This window comes from Drosophila sechellia, chromosome 3R, assembly GCF_004382195.2.
Source record: "Drosophila sechellia strain sech25 chromosome 3R, ASM438219v1, whole genome shotgun sequence".
Taxonomy (NCBI): domain Eukaryota; kingdom Metazoa; phylum Arthropoda; class Insecta; order Diptera; family Drosophilidae; genus Drosophila; species Drosophila sechellia.
The window spans coordinates 8,979,433-8,998,599 of record NC_045952.1 but is presented as its reverse complement, the minus strand read 5'-3'; the positions used below and the strand labels follow the sequence as shown (position 1 = coordinate 8,998,599).

The window sequence follows — 19,167 nt, the reverse complement described above, 5'->3', positions numbered from 1 at the left end:
GGTGGAGAGCGAGCGCCACAGCGAGAGCGAGAGAGATGCCCCCAGATACCCAAGATATTTAGACACTCAAATAATCGTGTTCGTGTATCTGTATCTTGGGGAAGTCGCCTGCTGTGGCGCCGAATGTGCTTGGCCCAAATGCATGCTTGTTGCGCCACTTGGAACCATCCCTCCTCCTCCCCTTCCTCAATCCATCTTTCAACCCACCCCCGGGAGGCGAAAAGGGGGGTCGTTCTGGCCGACCAGGGATGGCTGATGGCGCGCTACAATGTGCGACTAGGGCATATAGACTATCAGAACTATTATGCTAACATAAAGGGAAGAAACTTAAGTTAAGTTACACCAAGTATATCGAAATAAATACTTTAATTATTTATATTAAATAAATCAAAAATTCTATAATAAATTTTACTAAATCACATATCCTAATATGTGAGAAAAATGTATGAAACATTTAATTAAACTAACCGCATAATGGATAATAAAAACATACAAAATATTTAAGTGTTGAAAAAACACAAATGATTTAAAACTTCATTTAGAATCAATTTATTCACCCCAATATTTGACTATTTGTTTATTGATATAATCAACATTAAATAGAGATTCCAGTATATATCATCATCGATATACATACATACGGTTTAGTGTATGCAATAAATACATGTATATATGTTATGCTATCTAAAATAAATGTTCATGTACGCGTCATTTGAGAGCCTGAGTTTTTTAACACGAGTGAGAGATTACTTTTTACATTTCGTAATATGCAATTAATTATAAAAGTATATGAGTTGTGCTCGTTTACAGATTGGCACTCACTTGGGCTGTATAAATATAAATTTGAGCCACATAATAAATCATTTTCAATTAACAGATCATAAAATTGAATTATCTATATAACAATTACTGGGCTCTTACAATAAAATAAAGCATGAGTAAAGCTTGTAACCAAGTAGCAAACAAATTGCTAAAGATAACTAAATAATAATAAAAGTGTCACAAATAAGGCCTAATTAAGTGACTGAAAGGAACATCCGTAACACAAATAATAACTTTGAATGATTTTTAACTTAGTCACTGAGTTTTTTGTACACTTCGTCTAAGCAATCGGCACCGGAAATTCCTGTGATTGGATTTTCGCCGTGTATAATAGCATCCATTTCGATCTGGGTGAGATTTTCAGTAAGGAGCTTTTCAATGTTAATGAACTTGGCATTGGGCTCTTGAATGGAGGCAGCATCCATGTCCTGGTCAACTGGCGTCTGGAGCACCGAACTGCAGCGCTTGGCACGCTCTGAAACGTAAGGTAATTCAAGTTAATAAAAATTTTAAGTTAAGATTTAATCACATACCAAAACGAGCCCGGTGGGCCTCCTGATCGATGATAATTTCATTGGTCACATACACTTCGCGTCGGATTTGGTCACGCAGTTCCACGCTCATGTCCGGAATGCACCAACGCACCAAAATCATCACCAGTGCCACAAAGTTCTGAAAACAAAAAGCAAGCCATCAACTAATTTATGCATAATATTTCATCATCACCCGCCCCTGAATTACAATATTTAGTCTGCGGCGTTGCTGGCGAATTTGGGGTCAAATGAAGCCTACCAAATGACAACTTTCCAGGCAAGTAAATGGAATTGGCTAAATGCAGCTTAGACAGGTGCTAGCCTCAACCCTAATATAATGTGTATTGGGGACGATATCGTCGAGTTTTGTTCGAAAAAGAAACCCCTTAGAAACCAAAACCGGCACAGCAGCACACCGTTCAACAAACATGCAACACATGCAACATACTTGACTCGATGGACTTTGGATTCTAGCAGCATAAGAAAAACAGAAACCCAGGAAAGAATGAATGGTAAATATAAAGAACTAAAGGAAAACTAAATGGATAATTGGCCCTAGTTCTACTTAGAGCCAAAAACTTTAGTTAGTAGCTGTGAGTACCTCGAGCCAAGCGGACGCGTTTAAGGAAAATTAAATACAATACTACAATTATAAAAAAGGATATAGAAATACAAATTGTACAAAAGGAATAAATACCGACACATAAGGATTACAAAAGGATATTATTAAATCTTATTGAAAACAGGAATACCAAGCAAGCTAAAGAATACAAAACTAAAATCGGTCGAAATATTGTACAAAGTTAATTAAGCCGTTTTCAAGATGAAGTACTTTGAATTCCTAAGCCTTTCGTCGGTGGGCCTCTGCATAGCCTGTGGAGACTTGCTATTAGCAGTGAGCATACTGGGTCCTTCGAGCTTCTATCTTTACCTCGATTTCATGGATATTGAAAAATGGGAACAGGATGCCGAAGTGGAAGCTTTGACTCCCATTGGAACCTTCTTTTCCACATTGGGTAACATAAAGAAAATTACCAAATATAATTGTTTTCTAAATACAAAGTCTTACAGTGAACTATCTGTGGGTGCGGGAGTTCTCGCAGGTTTTCTATATGACAGCAACATTCATAATTTGGGTAAAGGCAATGATAAACCTAATGGTGGCCTGTATTCTTATCGACGGCATAAAGCAGGTAACATATTTTAAATATCCCAAAAACATTTCTTGTTTAATAAAAAATAAAAAAAACTATTTAAAGAAACGTCTCGTATGTATTGCTCCCTGGTTGATAAACTCATGTCTATCAATGGTTGTTGAAACGTGCATTTTTGTGAGCCTGGAGCTGCGAATTGATGAAGTTGATGCCGCAGTGGATCGTCGAATAGCGAGAAGCCTAATCTTTGGCGTATTTATAGGTGAGCTACTCCTTTAATACTTAAGTTACATAATTGTTTATATTTCAATATATATTTCAGTGCTGAACGCGTTAGTTTCGTATGGTATCTATGCTCTTTATCGCAAGCTAAAGTCTGAGCCCAGTGAGAATCTTGAAGTCATTCCCCAAAGCCCTCCACACACATTTAATGCCTAAACATACTTAGAAGTTAAACTATTTTCAAGAAATTTACGTTTTGGAACCGACAAATATAAATGTTTGAAAAATAATACAAATAAATCTTTTCCTAAGTATCACTCACTTCAAAGACGACCACGAAACCCAATCGACAGGCCAGAATTATGTAGAACATGCTGCTCAATGTGTATTTTTCTGGAGACGATGGTGGAAGTCGAAAGTCCGTGTATCTGAAAACAAGTTAGCTAATGAGTAATGAATTTGATGAAACTATTCCATATATTTCACTAACCTGCATGTTGTTATGTTAGAGAGATCGCCAGCTAAGCTATACAGTGTGGGTGAATCAATAACTTTGAACTCTGATAGCGTAAAGTTCAGGTAACCATCCAGAGTGCCGTTCTTGTTCACGTAATGCCGGTACACCAAACGCGGAATCATGTCGGAGGTAAAGGCAATGATGAATCCCTAAATATGTGGTAAAAAGTTTTAGAAATTTCGATGCTTCCTCTACGAAATCTACCTACATTTGTGATCACGCTGAGCTTGCCTATGCAGTCCAGGATGCGATACCACACTCCTATATCTCGAACTCGCTGCGATACTGGACGCTTGTGGTGGGTCAATAGTTTCTTTGCATCCAGTCGCATTTCCAGAATATTATTTAGCAGGGCAAAGAATGGCGCCAGCGGAAAAGCGGCCACAAAGATGGTTACGAAGCCGTACTGCAAGACCATCTCCAAATACTCGGGAAAAAGACCTCGGGTGCCCCAATCCAGTAGCTTGAAATCCCGCATCCAGCGTTCGTCTTTCGTCTTGTCTGGGTTCGGGGTGTTGTTGAAAAGTCGCGACAGGCCGACCTGAATGGCCAAAACCTTTCGCCAGAACATGGGAAGATACACTTCAAGAATTGTATTGAATGCCTGCTTGCCAACCATTATAATGGCTAACTGAATGCACAGTTCCGTCAAACAGCCGCCTGAGGAGCACTGCAAATTAAACAGGTTATTGATTTAACTATAAGTAGATAGGCAATGAAAAGACTCACCTCCTCCTGGCGATAGTCAAAAAGCTTATTATACTCCCCCGGATGGCCCACGAATTTGCCCTTAAAGAAAGCTATGTAAAAAATGGAGGCGTAGTAGTTGACAAACTGCAGCAGATAAATTTTAAGGGTCAGCGAGTCATCGAACTGAGTTTGAGTGCGCCACATTTCCAGCTCTGTCAGGTACTCAGCCAAATGATTGTACATCTAAAAGAAAACGTGGTATTAGTAAATGGCATTTCATTAAACGAAACCATTTGCTTACATAATTAAGTATATAGAGCAGGCACAGATTCACAAAGGCTGCTGATGCTGTGGCCAGGACAATAGCGCTAGAGGTGGTCATGGGACTAGAACCCACTTTAAGAGCCGCCAGCATAGACATTCGGTATACAACCACAGCCAGCAGGGCCACAAAGGCCAGTGCAATGAGGAGCAGTACCACTGAAAAGCTGAACACGGTGGCGGGAAGTTTCATGCGCCAAAAAGGAACCGTTGGCTCTTTTATGTTGGTCACATAATCCACTCTCGTCGGCGGTATGTGCTCCAAACGCGCCAGGTACTGCGGCCTCGGATGCTCTTCATGCACATCGAATCCCGTCAGATCCCAGCGATGCGTTATTTCGGCGGAGTACCGCTTCCACAGCTCCAGGAACAGGGTGGCCCAAAAGGACATAAAGACGGCGAAGAAAACGGTGCTGGGATTGTCAATGAGGTACGTGACTTTGGCATAGTTGCAGGTCTCTTTCAGGTCCCAAAAGTTGCACCAATCACAAAGAGGACACATGGTTATGTTTCTATTACCGCTCTGGCAAATATCTTTCCTGGAGATAAAATCATTTAATTAGATTCCATTCTATGGAGCATTATTTAAATATAAACTTACACAGGCACATAGTTTTTAAGGGAGAACCATGAATATAGGAAACAAATGACACCCACTATTGAGGCCAGCAGCAACATGTAGGTGTAGTAGCCCAGCCAGGCGAAGTACAAGCCTAAAATTGATAATAACACATTATTAAACTTTCTTTATCTAGGTTTCAATTTTAAAATCTTACCAATTTTGACACCGAAGTATTCCTTGATGTCATCCAAGGGCTGATAGCGATACCATTTGGGCACAGAGGCCCAATGTTTGTACAGCAGCGCTCTCATGGTTCCCGTTTCGGTTATTTCACCCTGTGATAAATACATGGTTTAGTTAAACAATTTAACATAGCGTCAATCTATTACATCGTGGAGTGGATAGGCAGCAGAGTAGACACCCTCGGCAATCAGTCGCTCAATACCGAAGGCCATGTCATGTTGATTCTTGGCAGGAAATCGCTGGCGATCTAGGATGAACTCTACGATGCGGGAACGGACGGCGGTGGTAAAGAAACAATCCTGTCGGATATCAAAGCTGCCAGGCAATAAGGAAATTAATAAATAAATAGACACGATAATTGTTATAGAAATTAGTTTGACTTACAGATATTCCTTATCGCGACTGTAAATGGCGGTGAATCGATGAGCTCGCTTTGGAAAAATTTCCTCGTCCACATAAATGTTGCGCAGAAAGAATTGGAAAACATGTTTAAGACTAGAAAACACGCTCTTGGTCGATCGATTGACCACGGACATTCCTGGAATCTAAAGGCATTGAAAATTCAAGTTTAAATAGTATTTAGAAACTAATTGTAATAATTAAGTATTAACATTCAAGCTGGCTTGTCTAAGTTACATTTTCTTTATACGAAATCTATCAAGGTTAGGCTGGGTATTTTAGTTCGATTTTAAACAACTCACAGCGGAAGCTAAACGAAATATGATAATTTAAGATTATTTTTAGGGGATTAATAATAAAATATTTAACTGGTTCAACTTTAACGCTTTGGCCAACCTTATTGGTCAGATAATGGGCCGCATTTCGTAGGCGATTCGATCTTTCAGATATGCGCAAATTGCATAACGACTAAAACATACAAAATATAAAATGATTTAAATTAAAATTAAATCATAAGTAAATAAATTACATTTTCCGGAACTTTTAATTTTTAAAAAAGGCCTAAAAGAATGCTATAATTTTGACTTTAGCTTGGCATTAAAAAGTATGTTAACTTACCTCTTTCATGGGCATGCGCAGCTTAAGAATTTCCGCATACCGTCGCAGGACCTCCAAAGGAGCGTGGATCTAAAATCAATATATATGATAACATTATACAAGTTAATTGAGCAGTGCAAACTTACCTTAACGAACCAGATCTGGTCCTTCTGACTGGCCTCGACCTCCAGTCCCTGACTAATGAGATTCGCCTCGAAAACACGACGCTTTTCCGTGTTCTCCAGCTCCGTGGGATCGTGCGCATTCATCCTGTAGGCCAGGACGAAGTCAATGGACCGGATGCAGTCCTCAAAGAACAGCGAGGTGTTAATCTCGCCACGCTGATAGAACTCCCTGGGGCAACTGCACTCGCGATCATCGTAGACGCCGCCTCCATTGCCCTTCACAAAATCCGGATCAGTCATTGGCAGAAGGGGAGCAGCTGGATTCGATGGGTTGGTCCTGTCCCCGGTGGGCCTTTTGCCATTGGCCCTGGGCTCGGCAGATTCTGGCAGTTGGAGCGTGGGGGCGTTGCTACACGATAGATAGTGACAGATAAGGTTAATTATAGTATTTAGCTAGGTAGATAAACTTTTGGCTGAAACACATCGCAGACTCAATTAAGTGGGATTAAAGTATAGGAAAGCTACTTTATAGTGGGCTTAAATGTAATGTAAAGTAACTACACTTATTATGTAAACATTCTTAACATATATCAAGTTGTAATAGTAGCTAGTGATTATTTTTCATAATAATATGAAAAAATAGCCAGTCACGGATAACTCGAAAACTCAATGTGGCACAAATTGAAGCGAGTAAACGGGAGCAAAACACGTTAAATTTCCGGCTGGCGACGCCTGTCGTGCGGAAAGGTCCTAATGGGACGCACATCCCATCAAAACACCAATAACATATTTAGGTCAACCATTGGGAGAGCCAAAGCCACGGGTATTTAACGACCTGCGACATTAAATGAGACCTCTGTGCGACGGGAAGGAAACGCACAAGATGACCTCAGTTAACGTTTGCTCTGTTAATCCAAGTAATTAAGTATAGAAACTAAGAAATCTCAGCATATGCTCGGGTTATCTGCAGTTTAATTTCCTCGGAACTCACAGCAGTTGCTAGCGTTAAGTTGAAAATGTGCTATAAACTTTAACAAACACTTCTCTTATTACATACAAACATTTGGTATTTGTTTGCTAAAAAGCAGCTTCATGTGATGCGATGATTCACAGCCTTTAATCGATGTAGAATACTTAAGGCTTCAAAGTGCAATGAGGGTGAGCAATCTCTGCCGGGTTTTATTAAAAGTGTATATAGCAAATGAGTAAAAGAGTGAAAAGAATAATTTATTCAACTGATAAGCAATAAAGCATAGTGTCTGGATTTGAACTTATGAAGTGCATTTTGTTATCAGTAGCATTACATTCTGCTTTCAATATGTATATGTATGCCAATTAAATGGATAATGGTAAAAAAATAAAGGCAAGCGAGATAAGCCAGTATATAATAATAATAATAATATTGGAACTTAAATTTTAGAAAGGGAAAAGTAACCTAAACCGATTCTAATCGTAAATCTTGTTATTCCCCTCTTTTGTTGCTTCGTTCTTTTTTTTTATTATTGTTCGTTTGGTTCATCAAGCATTTTTACACTTCTTTGGCCTTCGCACAACTCAAAATTATCTTCAACTTCTTTCATGAAAAACATAATTAAAATTTACATATAATGGCTGCTTGCTTTGTAGGCCCACACGTTTCAAATTTTCGGCATTTGGTTTAATCAAGGCCAAGAGAGTGAGAGAGACGTTAATTTATGAAACATGTGTGGCGTTTGTTTTCTGATATATTTTTGCAGTGGCTGCAAAAATCACTTATATAATTTAGACGTTCCTGCTAAAATGCCACCGATCATATAGGCATTATATATGTACATCGAAGGCTTATTCATCCCACAAGATCGCAATGCTTGAGGTGTTCAAAAAAACGATGCGAGATACGCGACACACATAAAGAAAATATTTTCTTTTGCTTTTCGCCCGAAACGATGATTAATGCTACAATACACACGGAATTGTGGCAGAAAAACCCGTTTCCCTGAAAGGTGATCGGTTTGTTTTGGGTTACAAAGCTTACAGAATCTAATCACAATTATCGCGGAAGAACTTATGATGGAAATTTTCACCTCTTCTTCGAGGGGATAATTAATAAACACTGAATTAAAGTCTACAAATGTTGGCCATGGCAACCGACGAATTTGTTTGGAGCGAGCTGAGAGATGACGACCAACGCGCAGCAGCGAAGACAACAAACTGAGAAATGAGAGGCAAACCAGCTGGGTTTTTTGCCGGTGGGCCCCGCTTCCCCCCGGAGCTACCTGCTGCACCGTTATATACATCCCACCAGTCAGCTGTTTTACTCTCGAGAGAGCTTTAAGCACATGTTTTTCCAACTGATCATTCGGATGTCAAGTGCATTACACACACACATATACAAATGCGAGTTTAAGCGTAAATAAAAGATAATGGGTATCTTTTTGTCTACTTAAACGAGAGCAAAGCGTTTATTTACCATTTCCCGCTGGGAAAGTCTATTTTCGCTGTGGATGATAAGAAATTGGAACGATGCCAAGTACTGAATGAAAAATCAAATTAGCTTGATTGCAACAATAATAGTTGCTATTGAATATTAAATGGTCTGTGGGGACTCATCTAACAATCGTGAGTCACTAAGCAACTGAAATAATTGCTCAGCAGATTTAAGACAGATGTGAACAATCAAACCAAATATTTGGAGTATATATACGGACAAAGAATCGCACTTCATGTGTTTGGGCAAATGTACTTTTTCAGCTAATGTTTATGTTCTACCTCAATGAGAGATAAGATATACAGGGTGTTATTTTCCATTTTTATGATGTTAAACTTATTTAAATATCTATGAAAATAATAATTTAACAATAAATTAATAATAGTTATAAAATAAGGGATTCATTATTTAAATATATGTATGGTTTTATTAGTAACTATCAGTTAAATTTCTAGACACCCTGTATTTCGCACAAGTAATAACTCAATTACAGAAAACTGACAACAGCAGTCGGCTGCAATTAACTTTAATGGTTACTTCCTCGGCCCAAAAAGGTCTGAATTCGGAATGGGGATTCCCGCTCTATTCCGCTCTCTTCGAATGCTGGTTAAAGTGGGCTTACTAACCTTTCTGCAAACCGGGCTCTCTTGTCGGCGGCACCGAGTGATTCACGCGATGCTGATAGTTGTTCCTGGTCCAGGAATCTCTGCGAACTGTCGCGCCCGCGCCAGAAGCTCTCCTTTCCCGTTAGGCGCTCGTGGAGATTGTGGCGCTTCATCAGCTCCATGTCGAAGGGAGCGAGGGGGGTGGTGAAGGGTGGCTCCAACGGGACAGTGGTGGTTGGTGATATAGCGGGGGAATGGGGACTCCGCTCCAACAGCTGGAAGCTCTCGTCCTTGGAGAAGGGGGGTGGCGAGGTGGCCTCCTCCAGAGCGCCAACTTTGGCACTGCCTAAATTTAGCATCTTGTTTCTGAGAAATTCCTAAATTTAGCCAGTTTCGCTAAATCGCGCTCTCTCTTCTCCTTCGCTCTTCCTCTTCTGCGGTGCTTTCACAAGGCATCTGCATTTGTGTGCGTTTTTGGCCAGAAATTTAGCAATCAACTTTCATCTTTGACGCTCATTGAACTACTACTACTAATATCACACCCCACTATTGCACTTTACACTGCTGTTATTATTTAATAATTATGAATGAATTAATTTCCGCTGATTTTGCGAGCGACACCCGTTTCTGCCAATGTTCTGTAACAAACTAACGAAGAGCTAAGGTGATGGGCAAGTGCCAGTCGGTTCTCGATAACATATCGATAATTGGGCGGGCAGTTTAAAAGTGTTAAGCTTGATAAGAACTCAAGATATTCGATGAATTCCCATTTATCCGTGAAACTGAAAAATATATTATATTTATGTTAAGTTATGTTGGATAGAGTACATATCAATGATAAATTCACAACCATATGTATATGTACTACGTAAGTGTCTTTCATTTGGTTATTAAAGGCTTGATTAACAATCCATTAAAAAGAAAACATGAAATAGTTCAATATTTTATATATTATTTTATTCCAGGTGTATATTTAACTTCATTAAGCGGATTCATCTTAAAATTGAATTTTTTAAGCAGGTGCTACTATCGCCATGGCCAGTGTTGGGTAGCGATGAAATGCACTCGCCGCGAATATCTTATCACGCAGCAGCTGACTGCAGTGAAGATATGAAAAATGCGAGCAGGAAGAAAATTAGGAAAACAATTGAAACACATGACTTTTCGGATAAAACAACAACGTGTATTGGGCAGAACACAAAACAATGATAATACAATCCCGCGCGAGGGGGAGGCAAACTAATATGCTCGCTTTTTTCTACATGGAACAACAACGAATTTTCACTTTAATGTATGGAATAATAATACAGCAGTGTTTCCAGTTAGATTAACCACTATTATTACGGGTCTAAATTATGGATTAGAGTTGAACGTGGACATTGAATTTACAGCGCACAGTTTGGGGCCACCTCTTTACTTGTGGTTGTAGTTTTTGTGCACCTCGGGCGAGATGTTGTACACGTACTGCAGGATCTCCAGGATGAACGGGTCCTTGCGGGTCTGGATGGCCCTGTCCATGTCGGCCAGCTTAACGCGGATATCCGCATCGATCTTGGCCGCCACGCCCTCGCGACTGCCCATGTGCTGTAATCGGGGTTCACACGGTATTATATGTACATAAGTTACCCAATGTGGCGTCTTACCTTGGCCTCGAACTCCTTGAAGGCGCGCTCGCGCTCCTGGCGGAACTTCTCTATCTCCTCGGTGGCCTCGTCCTTGGCTTGCTTCAACCTCCTTGCCTTGCCTGCGGGATTACCCAGAAATCCGGACGATCAGATCAGTGCAACTTGGCAAATCAGCCCCCCGCAAGACGACCTTCCATAACTCGAAAGTGCCAACTCGCACAAAAACTATTTAGTGCACTTAAGTTGCAGTCTTAGTGGCCACAAACAAGGCATACAGCGTTTAATTTGATTTATATCCCGAGTTATGGAGGTTGACTTGTATTTACTTTTTTTCCACCACATCATGTGACCCACACACAACGGTGATGGTGATTATGGTAGCGCGGGGGGCGGGGTGGTGAAAAAATCGCAGTTACTTTTCGCCCTGCCATTTCCAATTGGATTTTCGTTTCTGAAAATGAAACTCACGTTTACGGGCCTCGGCGACCTTTTCGGCTGCCTTTTTCTCGGCAGCGAGCAACTGCTGGATTCCCTGCGTCTGGCTGGCCATAATTTCCAAACTTCTCTAATTCCTCGCCGTGGTGTATACTGAGCAAGTGGAAAAAAGCAAGTGCGACAGAATCACAATCGACGACGAACTGTGAAAAATGTCATATGACGAAGTCACACACACGCAAACTCACCACGGTGGCTAGTTGGTGTGGGTGAGCAGTGTGCCGGAAAGCTGGTTGCTACGAAACTCTTGGAGATGGCTCGGTTGATTACATATCGATTAGCTTAGTTGTATATTATTATTATTGTTTTATATTGAATTGGCCATAACGTACTTAATAATTTGATGTTTTTGTAAACGTAGCTTTCTAATTTATTCCCATCATGTATATTTTTCTTTTTTAATTTTTTTTTTTAATTTAACACGTTTAATTCAAATGTTGCTTTAATCTGCTTCGTACTGTAATAGGTCCTGCTGTATTTAAAGTTATTGTAAGACATTAGTACGTACAAAATTTTTTATGTACTTTTGAAATAGAAATATATATATTAAATTTTGAAATAATTCTTTCATTTTAAAATCTGAAGGCTAACGTTTGATATCAAATAACAACCATGTTGTAGTGGTCCGAACTCACCACACCTCAGACCAAAATTAAATCTTTGAAAATCATAAATCGTAACTATATGAAGCTGCAAATACTTTATATATTTAAATCCATAGTGTATTTATTTGAATCAATTTGAATACTTTTTCATATTTATCCGTATATATTTTTGCACTCACTACTTATCGATATCATCGATAGTGTCATCTCTGCCCTAGCAGTAAAACTAGAGATGCTTTGGCCTTAAACAAAACTAATTTCATAAATTGTTGCAGTAAATATAGTTTAATTGTTCAAAATTCCTGTGTAAATCCATAAGTTGGGTGCCTAAAAATGTTTACGCCCAACACGAACAACGCCATTGGAGGCGGCACTGCTGCTCCCGGCGCTTTTGCTTTTGGCGCGCGACCGGCGACGACGACTGCTCCGCCTCCATCCTTTGGAGCAGCCACTTCTACGCCCACCTTCGGTGCTGCTCCTGCCACCACCTCCTTGTTTGCAGCTCCGGCGGCCACGCCGGCCTTTGGGGCACCAGCTGCTACGCCGGCTTTTGGAGCTCCTGCGTCCACGCCTGGTTTTGGCGCCACTTCCACTGCGACGCCGGCTCTTGGGACGGCTGCTGCCACGCCCGCTTTTGGCGTACCAGCAGCAACGTCGGCTTTTGGAGCTCCAGCTGCTACGCCCGCTTTTGGAGCTCCAGCTGCCACGCCCGCCTTTGGAGCAACCGCCGCCACGCCCGCTTTTGGAGCAGCCGCCGCCACGTCCGCCTTCGGAGCACCCGCAGCGACAACTGCGTTTGGAGCGCCAGCTTCCACGCAAGCATCGGCCTTCGGAGCACCTGCACCAGCCGTGGGCACTGTGGCTCCCACTTTCTCCTTTGCCACTCCGGCCACTAGTGCGCCGACCACCGCGCCGCCGGCCTTTGGATTCGGCACCACCGCCACAACGGCGGCAGCTTCGATGCCAGCATCCCTCATCTCCGGAATTGGATCGTTTGCCTTTCCCAAGCCACAGGCCACTACGGCGGCCAGTTTGAACTTTAACACAACCACGACGACGGCGACGGCGCAGCCCTTCAACACGGGCCTGAAACTGGGAACCATCAATGCGACGACAACCCTAGGAGGAGGAGGAATCTTTAGCAAGCCAGCGGGTCAGGCAGCTGCCCCGGCAGCATCAACTTTTGTGGGTCTGGGTGGGATCGATGTGACCGCCACGCAACCAAAGCTGGGGGACAACAAGCAGGATGGCATCAAGGTGCGGACAATGAGTCTTTCACTGAAAAACACATTTATCTTTTATTTTGATCACTCCAGATTAAGGAAACCCAAGTGCCCGACGAGATAATAAAAACGGTGGATGGCCTAAAGGCGTATATCAAGCAGCAGAAGACGATCTCCTCCGACATTGGACGGACTTCCACGTCCAAATTCACGAATGTCAGCCACGAGATCACGAACTTGAAGTGGGCGCTGCAGAATATGGCCACTTTAGTGGAGGGCAGCAATCAGCAAATACGCCTGATGCGCCAAGAGACCGTCAAGGCGATTCAATCTCTGGAGATGGCCCAACGCACGCAGGACACCCCAGCCGGTCTGCAGTTCGAGAACAATGCTCCGTTACAGTACTTTCAGTGCCTGGTGGCGAAGTACGAGCAGGATTTGATCGCCTTTCGCCAGCAAATCGCTCTGACCGAGCGCCACATGCACGCGATCTCCAATCCGCAGAGTATTTCGCCGGATGATCTGAAGCGTGGCTTCCGCCAACTGAATGAGAGTTTCATCTCGCTGGCGGGACGCCTGCACGAGGTGCATCAGCGGGTGGAGGAGCATAAGGAGCACTACCTAAACCTGAGACGCTACCGCCTGCGAGACACCACCAACGTTTTCGAGCGGATCGACAATCCTCCGCTGCCGTCGGTGGAGCCTCAACGGATTAGCAGCGGTCCAACGCCCTTCTCCAACATCTCTGCTCTGATGAACAAGTCCTATGCAACGGCGGCCAGTTCCGCCACCAATGCGACAGGCAATTGAGAATGCCACTCTTTACAAGTATCAATAAATCGTTATGTCGAAAGGGGCCTAGACTTTCACTTTCAGTTATAGCATAGAATATATATTTCACCAGCAACAATCTTTATTTCTTCACCACCTGGATGACGTCCTCGTCGGCCATCACATGGGCAATCCCCACGCGCTGCGGCGAGTATTTCGTGGAGGTGCCCCACACCAGGGCATACTTGAACTGCGCCGCCAGCGTGCGATGGATGGCGTGGCACACGTGCTCCACACTGACGCCCTAACCAAGAAATATAAAAGGAATTAGTTACTCTACCAGGACGAAGAAGGAATTGGTCTCTTGCCTTTCTCAGAATCAATCCATCGTCGAAGTCTGGAGGAGCGCCTGGCTTCTTTGTGTACACCCTGATGAGTTGGAGAGCTTCCCAGAGCGCCTCCATCATGTAGTCCAGATTAAGTTTCATGTTGCAACTAACCACTATCGAGTTTGGCTGGCGCGCCAAGCGGTCCACCTCCTCGATGGAGATCTGATCGATCTTGTTGTAGACATACAGACAGGGCAGATACACACGGTTGGCGGTGACCACGTCGATGAACTCGTCCTCGGTGCAGTCCTCGCGGAAGAGCACCTCGGCGTTGAAGATCTTGAAGGAGTGTAGGATGGTCTGGACCATTTTTTCGTTGCAGCGCGTGAGGGAACAGGTGGCATTGAAGCTCAGACCGCCGCCCTTCTTCTGCTTAAAGTAAATGTTGGGCTTGCGCTTGTTCAGACGAATGCCCACGCTCTCCAGCTCCCGCTCGAGCAGCTCCCGGTGAACATTTGGCTTGGTGGCGTCCAGCATCATCAGCACCAGATCAGCGGTGCGGGCTACGGCAATGACCTGTCGACCACGCCCCTTGCCCTGGGCAGCGCCCTCGATGATTCCGGGCAGATCCAGCAACTGGATATTGGCACCCTGATACTCAATGACGCCCGGAATGCAGGTCAAAGTGGTGAACTCATAGTTTGCTGTCGGAATGGAACAGTAAAACTAAAATGGAAAATGCTTTTGGGTGGTGTGCGGCAACCACTTACCCGCCTCCGATTCCGTTTTGGTCAAAGTGGACAACATTGTGGACTTGCCCACGGAGGGAAAGCCAATGAGCGCCACCCGGGCGTCGCCGCTCTTGAGCACATCGAATCCGTCGCCCTTTTCGCCCTTCTTGGATGGCTCCAGCAGCTGGGAGCGGTACTTGGCCAACTTGGCCTTCAGCAGTCCCAAATGGTATTCGGTGGCTTTGGGAGGGGGATGAAAAACATGCAGATTTAGCAAACATCCAGCTACAGAATCCTAACCTAAATTCCGATGGCCAGCGCGGCACTATTCGCAAACCTTTGTTCTTCTGTGTCCGCGCGATCTCGCGCTCGATCTCCGCGATCTTCTCTAGGATGCCCATGCTGCTGGCTCTCTCAGTTCGGGCAGGGCATGCAAAAGTTCAAATAAAACAAAAGTTCGCTTTTATTTATTGACCAGCGGTGCGTCGCCCGGAATTTCGATCAGCTGTTTTCGGCAGTCAAGGTAGTGGGGAAGTTCGGCTGCGGAGCAACTGCAACGCCACGAAGTTATCTTAACAGTGCTTTTCTTATTATTGTATATAACGCAATTCATAGTACAAATATATAAATCATAAATCGAGGAATATATTTAACCAAAAATCTTGCCAGTATTTCATCAATTTTATGCGTATTCTATAGGATTATCAATTGTATAAATAAAATCATTATTTTAAAGTTAACTTAACACTTAAGTTAAGTTAAGTTAAATTTGTAAAATGTAAACAAAGGTCTTGTTGTTTCATTTCTCATATTCCGATTTAGGAACCGCGCCAAGCAAAACAAATCGGCTGTTTAAATTACTGCACTTGAATGACAAAACTAACAATCGATTACATAGACATTTAGATTCCCGTTACTCGCACTCGCAGGCAGCATAGCGAATGTTTTCTAAGGTGCACACAGGCTCCACCTAGCGAAGCTTACATTAACAGCGCATGCCTCTATAACCGTTATTCGTAGTGCTTAGGGGTATACGAGTAATAGATTCTTTGAAAAGGATATAACAGGCAGAATGCAGCGTTTCCGAAACTATAGAATATATATTCTTGATGTAGTTAGTAGAAAAGTAGCAGGCCAAGCAGTAGGTCAGAGTTTATAGTTTTTTGTTCGTGAATTTTTAAACTAAAATCAAATCCAAAATAGTGGCACAAATTGTTAATAGTGACCCTTAAGTCGCTATCTGTGATATTGTAGTGGAACTCAACGTGAATTTGTTTGCACGAAGTGGGGCTCCGCTGCCCAGCGGCCACGCGGTCGCTTGTGTCTTAGACACTCTGCTGCTTGAACTGTAAGCTTTTAGCTGGCAGATTTTGATTATGGATAACGATCCACAGCAAAAATCTATCGATTATGAGTCGATGAAGCTAATTGCTGGCGCTGGCCCTAAAGAGATTCGGAAGGAATTGACAAAGAGCTGGCTGAGTGAAGATCCAGCCTTCGCTACTACCAGTATTTCTAATACCTACTGCAGCTCGACCTTCACACTGACCACCACCAGCTCGACTATCTCGTCTGCGTACATATTCACCTCCTCCTTGAGCGGCAACGTATGCTCTACTACTGCCAGTACAACTCACAACAGTGCATCTGTCAGCTCAATTGCGAAGCCACAATCTGCCTCCGGCTGGCAGGATGTCTCCTTTAAATCTAGGAATAGAGGAAATATAAAGAGAGCAGGTGCGGTCCTCTCCCCTAAAATGGTAAAAAAGGTGGCGTCTGACAACCCGGCTATAATCACTGCCAATCGCTTCCAAGCCCTTAGCGACAAGGAAGATATGGTCCTGGGCGTGGAATCTTCGAGTGACAACGACGAGCCATGCTCCTCGAATACCGCCCTCAACCGTGCCGCAAGGAAAGCAGGACAAAAACAACAGCTGAAAGGTGCTCACCAAACTGTACCAGCCCCGAAATCAAGCCGTCACTCTAAGGTACCTAGAATGATGTTTCCCAATGTGGTGAACTTCACATCATTTCGCGACGAGCTGGACGCTCTTGTGGGAGACTCCTATACAATAAAGGCCCTGAATTCGGGAGATTGCGCTGTTCAGTGCAACTCCCCAGAAAGCTACAGGCTGGTGGCCCGTCACTTTCTCGACAAAGGATCCCTTTTCCATCACCATCAGCTACCGGAGGACCGACCCTACAAGATTGTCATGCGCAATATTCACCACGGAGTCCCATCGGTGGATATCATCGCAGCCCTCCAGAACGAAGGACATAACGTTGTACGGATTTATACTCCGCGCAACAAGGCTACCTCTCTTCCTCTTAATATGAGGTTCATTGACCTCAAAAAAGCTGAGAACAACAATCAAGTAAAGGGCATACCGGTTGTCTGTAGGCACAGGGTAACTTGGGAGAAACCCCGTAAACAATCGGAACCGATTCAATGCCACAGGTGCCAAGGCTATGGTCATACCAAGGCATATTGTTCTCGGCACTATATATGCAGAGAATGCGGAGAAAATCACCCCACTGCAGAGTGCAAGCTGGAACAGGACGAGGCCAGATTCTGTTTTCACTGTGGCGGCCCCCATGCAGCAAACTTTAAAGGTTGCAAAAAATACCTGCTAGAGGCTTCTAACCGCAAACATCAACGGAAAGTCAATGAACCCTCTGTTTCTGGTCCTGCAAGAGGAGTACACCAACCCAGTCCACCAGTCCTTATGTCTGGTAAGCCTTCCTTTGCTAGTATAGTCAGAGGAAGTCAGCCCGTCGCCAAGCCTGCCGTTACTGTCCCCCCTGCAAGCGCCAACCTTGAGTCTAAGCTGGAACAACTGTTTTCTAGGCTTGACAGGATGTTGTCACTAGTTGAAACACTAATGCAACTGCTCATGCAAAATCGCACCTTCCCTTCTGCTGCTCAAAATGGGTCCTCTTAAGATAGCAGCTTGGAATGCCAATGGGGCCTCCTCGAAGACCAATGAGATCCTCGCCTTCATCGAACTTCACGAAATCGACATCCTCCTGCTGTCGGAAACCCACTTCGTTTCCCGGTCCACTTTTAGAATTCCTGGCTTTACCCTCCACACTGCCAACCACCCGGATGACAGCCGTCGCGGAGGTGCGGCGATCCTTATTAGATCACTCATCTCCCATCAACTCTTCTCCACCCTGTCGGAAAATCACATCCAGGCAGCAGTTATCCAGCTGACGGCTAGCAGGGGTACTTTTAACATTGCCTCAGTATACTGTCCTCCTAACCTCAGGTGGACGGAGGCTGACGTTGAGCTTATCATCTCTCAATTTGGCACAAAGTTCCTAGCGGCAGGTGATTGGAACGCAAAGCACAGATGGTGGGGAAACTACAGGATGTGCACTAGAGGCAGGGTGCTGCTCTCCGCTCTGGCGGGCAAAGGTATTGACATTGTTGCAACTGGAGAAGCTACTTGCTATCCCTTTCGAACAAGTGTCACTCCAAGTGCAATTGATTTCGGGATCTCCAAAGGATTCAGACAGCAAGAAATCAACGTGCAAACCCTGACAGAACTGTCGTCTGACCATCTCCCCCTGCTGTTTGTACTGGATGAAGACGCTCAGCTTTTCAAAGGTGTCACTAAAATGCTGTCACCTACTGCAAATACTGTGGCCTTCAAGGAGCACATCGAGGCCACAGTTGATCTCAACATCCCCATTGACACATGCAGTAGTCTGGAAGCTTATGTAGATTACCTCGTAGCTACAATCGCGGAAGCAGCACGGAGGGCCACACCTCCCCCACATCAAGCTCGTCACACGACCGCAAGGAGGGCTCCCATCTTGAGCTTGGAGGCTAGGGAGCTGCTCTCCCACAAAAGGAGCCTCAGGAGACGGTATATCGCCACAGGAGATCCGAACATCAAGCAGCTATACTCTAGTACCACAAACAGACTGCATCGTTTGCTAGCCAGGACCCGACGAGATAATCTGGATACCCTGCTTGAGGGTATTGGCCCAGATAACAACAGCAACTTCTCGTTATGGAGGCTCACAAGAAATATCAAGAGGCAGCCGATGTTTCAATCTCCCATCCTGAGTCAAAGTGGCCTCTGGCTCAAGACGGACGATGAAAAAGCGAGGGCATTTGCTTTG

General features: G+C 43.8%; 5 protein-coding genes across 8 annotated transcripts; 2 read left to right on the top strand and 3 right to left on the bottom strand.

The window, feature by feature from the left end:
* Positions 1–533: 533 nt before the first annotated feature.
* LOC6619056 (anoctamin-1) lies at positions 534–9,895 on the bottom strand. 4 transcript variants are annotated; one of them, XM_032720232.1, is made up of 15 exons: positions 9,279–9,895; positions 6,207–6,594; positions 6,082–6,150; positions 5,860–5,931; positions 5,449–5,609; positions 5,211–5,379; positions 5,036–5,156; positions 4,861–4,972; positions 4,240–4,798; positions 3,978–4,181; positions 3,457–3,918; positions 3,222–3,397; positions 3,054–3,159; positions 1,356–1,494; positions 534–1,297 (listed from the first exon to the last, which is right to left on the bottom strand). In XM_032720232.1, the coding sequence occupies exons 1-15, from the start codon at positions 9,614–9,616 to the stop codon at positions 1,074–1,076; spliced, it is 3,300 nt and encodes a 1,099-aa protein (XP_032576123.1). In that variant the 5' UTR covers positions 9,617–9,895; the 3' UTR covers positions 534–1,073. The 4 variants fall into 4 exon arrangements, with proteins under 4 accessions (XP_032576123.1, XP_032576125.1, XP_032576126.1 ...); XM_032720234.1 differs by lacking the exon at positions 9,279–9,895 and adding an exon at positions 8,200–8,373; XM_032720235.1 differs by lacking the exon at positions 9,279–9,895 and adding an exon at positions 8,249–8,338.
* LOC116801372 lies at positions 1,519–3,048 on the top strand. The gene is made up of 4 exons (XM_032720238.1): positions 1,519–2,371; positions 2,427–2,548; positions 2,615–2,771; positions 2,832–3,048. Exons 1-4 carry the CDS (start codon positions 2,179–2,181, stop codon positions 2,945–2,947), a joined length of 588 nt encoding a protein of 195 aa, XP_032576129.1. The 5' UTR covers positions 1,519–2,178; the 3' UTR covers positions 2,948–3,048.
* Positions 9,896–10,505: 610 nt separating the features above from the next.
* Positions 10,506–11,531, bottom strand: LOC6619055 (V-type proton ATPase subunit G). Its single transcript, XM_002043260.2, has 3 exons — positions 11,351–11,531; positions 10,901–11,001; positions 10,506–10,841 (listed from the first exon to the last, which is right to left on the bottom strand). Exons 1-3 carry the CDS (start codon positions 11,430–11,432, stop codon positions 10,671–10,673), a joined length of 354 nt encoding a protein of 117 aa, XP_002043296.1. The 5' UTR covers positions 11,433–11,531; the 3' UTR covers positions 10,506–10,670.
* Positions 11,532–12,184: 653 nt separating this feature from the next.
* LOC6619054 (nuclear pore complex protein Nup58) lies at positions 12,185–14,098 on the top strand. Its single transcript, XM_002043259.2, has 2 exons — positions 12,185–13,239; positions 13,299–14,098. The coding sequence occupies exons 1-2, from the start codon at positions 12,316–12,318 to the stop codon at positions 14,013–14,015; spliced, it is 1,641 nt and encodes a 546-aa protein (XP_002043295.1). The 5' UTR covers positions 12,185–12,315; the 3' UTR covers positions 14,016–14,098.
* Positions 14,076–15,560, bottom strand: LOC6619053 (developmentally-regulated GTP-binding protein 2). Its single transcript, XM_002043258.2, has 4 exons — positions 15,374–15,560; positions 15,076–15,276; positions 14,345–15,009; positions 14,076–14,280 (listed from the first exon to the last, which is right to left on the bottom strand). The coding sequence occupies exons 1-4, from the start codon at positions 15,435–15,437 to the stop codon at positions 14,119–14,121; spliced, it is 1,092 nt and encodes a 363-aa protein (XP_002043294.1). The 5' UTR covers positions 15,438–15,560; the 3' UTR covers positions 14,076–14,118.
* Positions 15,561–19,167: the final 3,607 nt, after the last annotated feature.

Excerpts from the sequence above, each read along its gene's own strand:
- LOC116801372 (XM_032720238.1), top strand. The coding sequence starts at position 2,179 with ATGAAGTACTTTGAATTCCTAAGCCTTTCGTCGGTGGGCCTCTGCATA. Across the intron at positions 2,372-2,426 it reads AACCTTCTTTTCCACATTGG|TGAACTATCTGTGGGTGCGG; the intron begins GTAACATAAAGA and ends AAAGTCTTACAG. Across the intron at positions 2,549-2,614 it reads TTATCGACGGCATAAAGCAG|AAACGTCTCGTATGTATTGC; the intron begins GTAACATATTTT and ends AACTATTTAAAG.
- LOC6619056 (XM_032720232.1), bottom strand. The coding sequence starts at position 9,616 with ATGCTAAATTTAGGCAGTGCCAAAGTTGGCGCTCTGGAGGAGGCCACC. Across the intron at positions 6,595-9,278 it reads AGAGCCCGGTTTGCAGAAAG|CAACGCCCCCACGCTCCAAC; the intron begins GTTAGTAAGCCC and ends TCTATCGTGTAG. Across the intron at positions 1,298-1,355 it reads GGCCCACCGGGCTCGTTTTG|AGCGTGCCAAGCGCTGCAGT; the intron begins GTATGTGATTAA and ends CTTACGTTTCAG.
- LOC6619055 (XM_002043260.2), bottom strand. The coding sequence starts at position 11,432 with ATGGCCAGCCAGACGCAGGGAATCCAGCAGTTGCTCGCTGCCGAGAAA. Across the intron at positions 11,002-11,350 it reads GGTCGCCGAGGCCCGTAAAC|GCAAGGCAAGGAGGTTGAAG; the intron begins GTGAGTTTCATT and ends GTAATCCCGCAG. Across the intron at positions 10,842-10,900 it reads TCAAGGAGTTCGAGGCCAAG|CACATGGGCAGTCGCGAGGG; the intron begins GTAAGACGCCAC and ends CCCCGATTACAG.
- LOC6619054 (XM_002043259.2), top strand. The coding sequence starts at position 12,316 with ATGTTTACGCCCAACACGAACAACGCCATTGGAGGCGGCACTGCTGCT. Across the intron at positions 13,240-13,298 it reads ACAAGCAGGATGGCATCAAG|ATTAAGGAAACCCAAGTGCC; the intron begins GTGCGGACAATG and ends TGATCACTCCAG.
- LOC6619053 (XM_002043258.2), bottom strand. The coding sequence starts at position 15,437 with ATGGGCATCCTAGAGAAGATCGCGGAGATCGAGCGCGAGATCGCGCGG. Across the intron at positions 15,277-15,373 it reads GCGGACACAGAAGAACAAAG|CCACCGAATACCATTTGGGA; the intron begins GTTTGCGAATAG and ends CCCCTCCCAAAG. Across the intron at positions 14,281-14,344 it reads ATGGATTGATTCTGAGAAAG|GGCGTCAGTGTGGAGCACGT; the intron begins GCAAGAGACCAA and ends TTTCTTGGTTAG.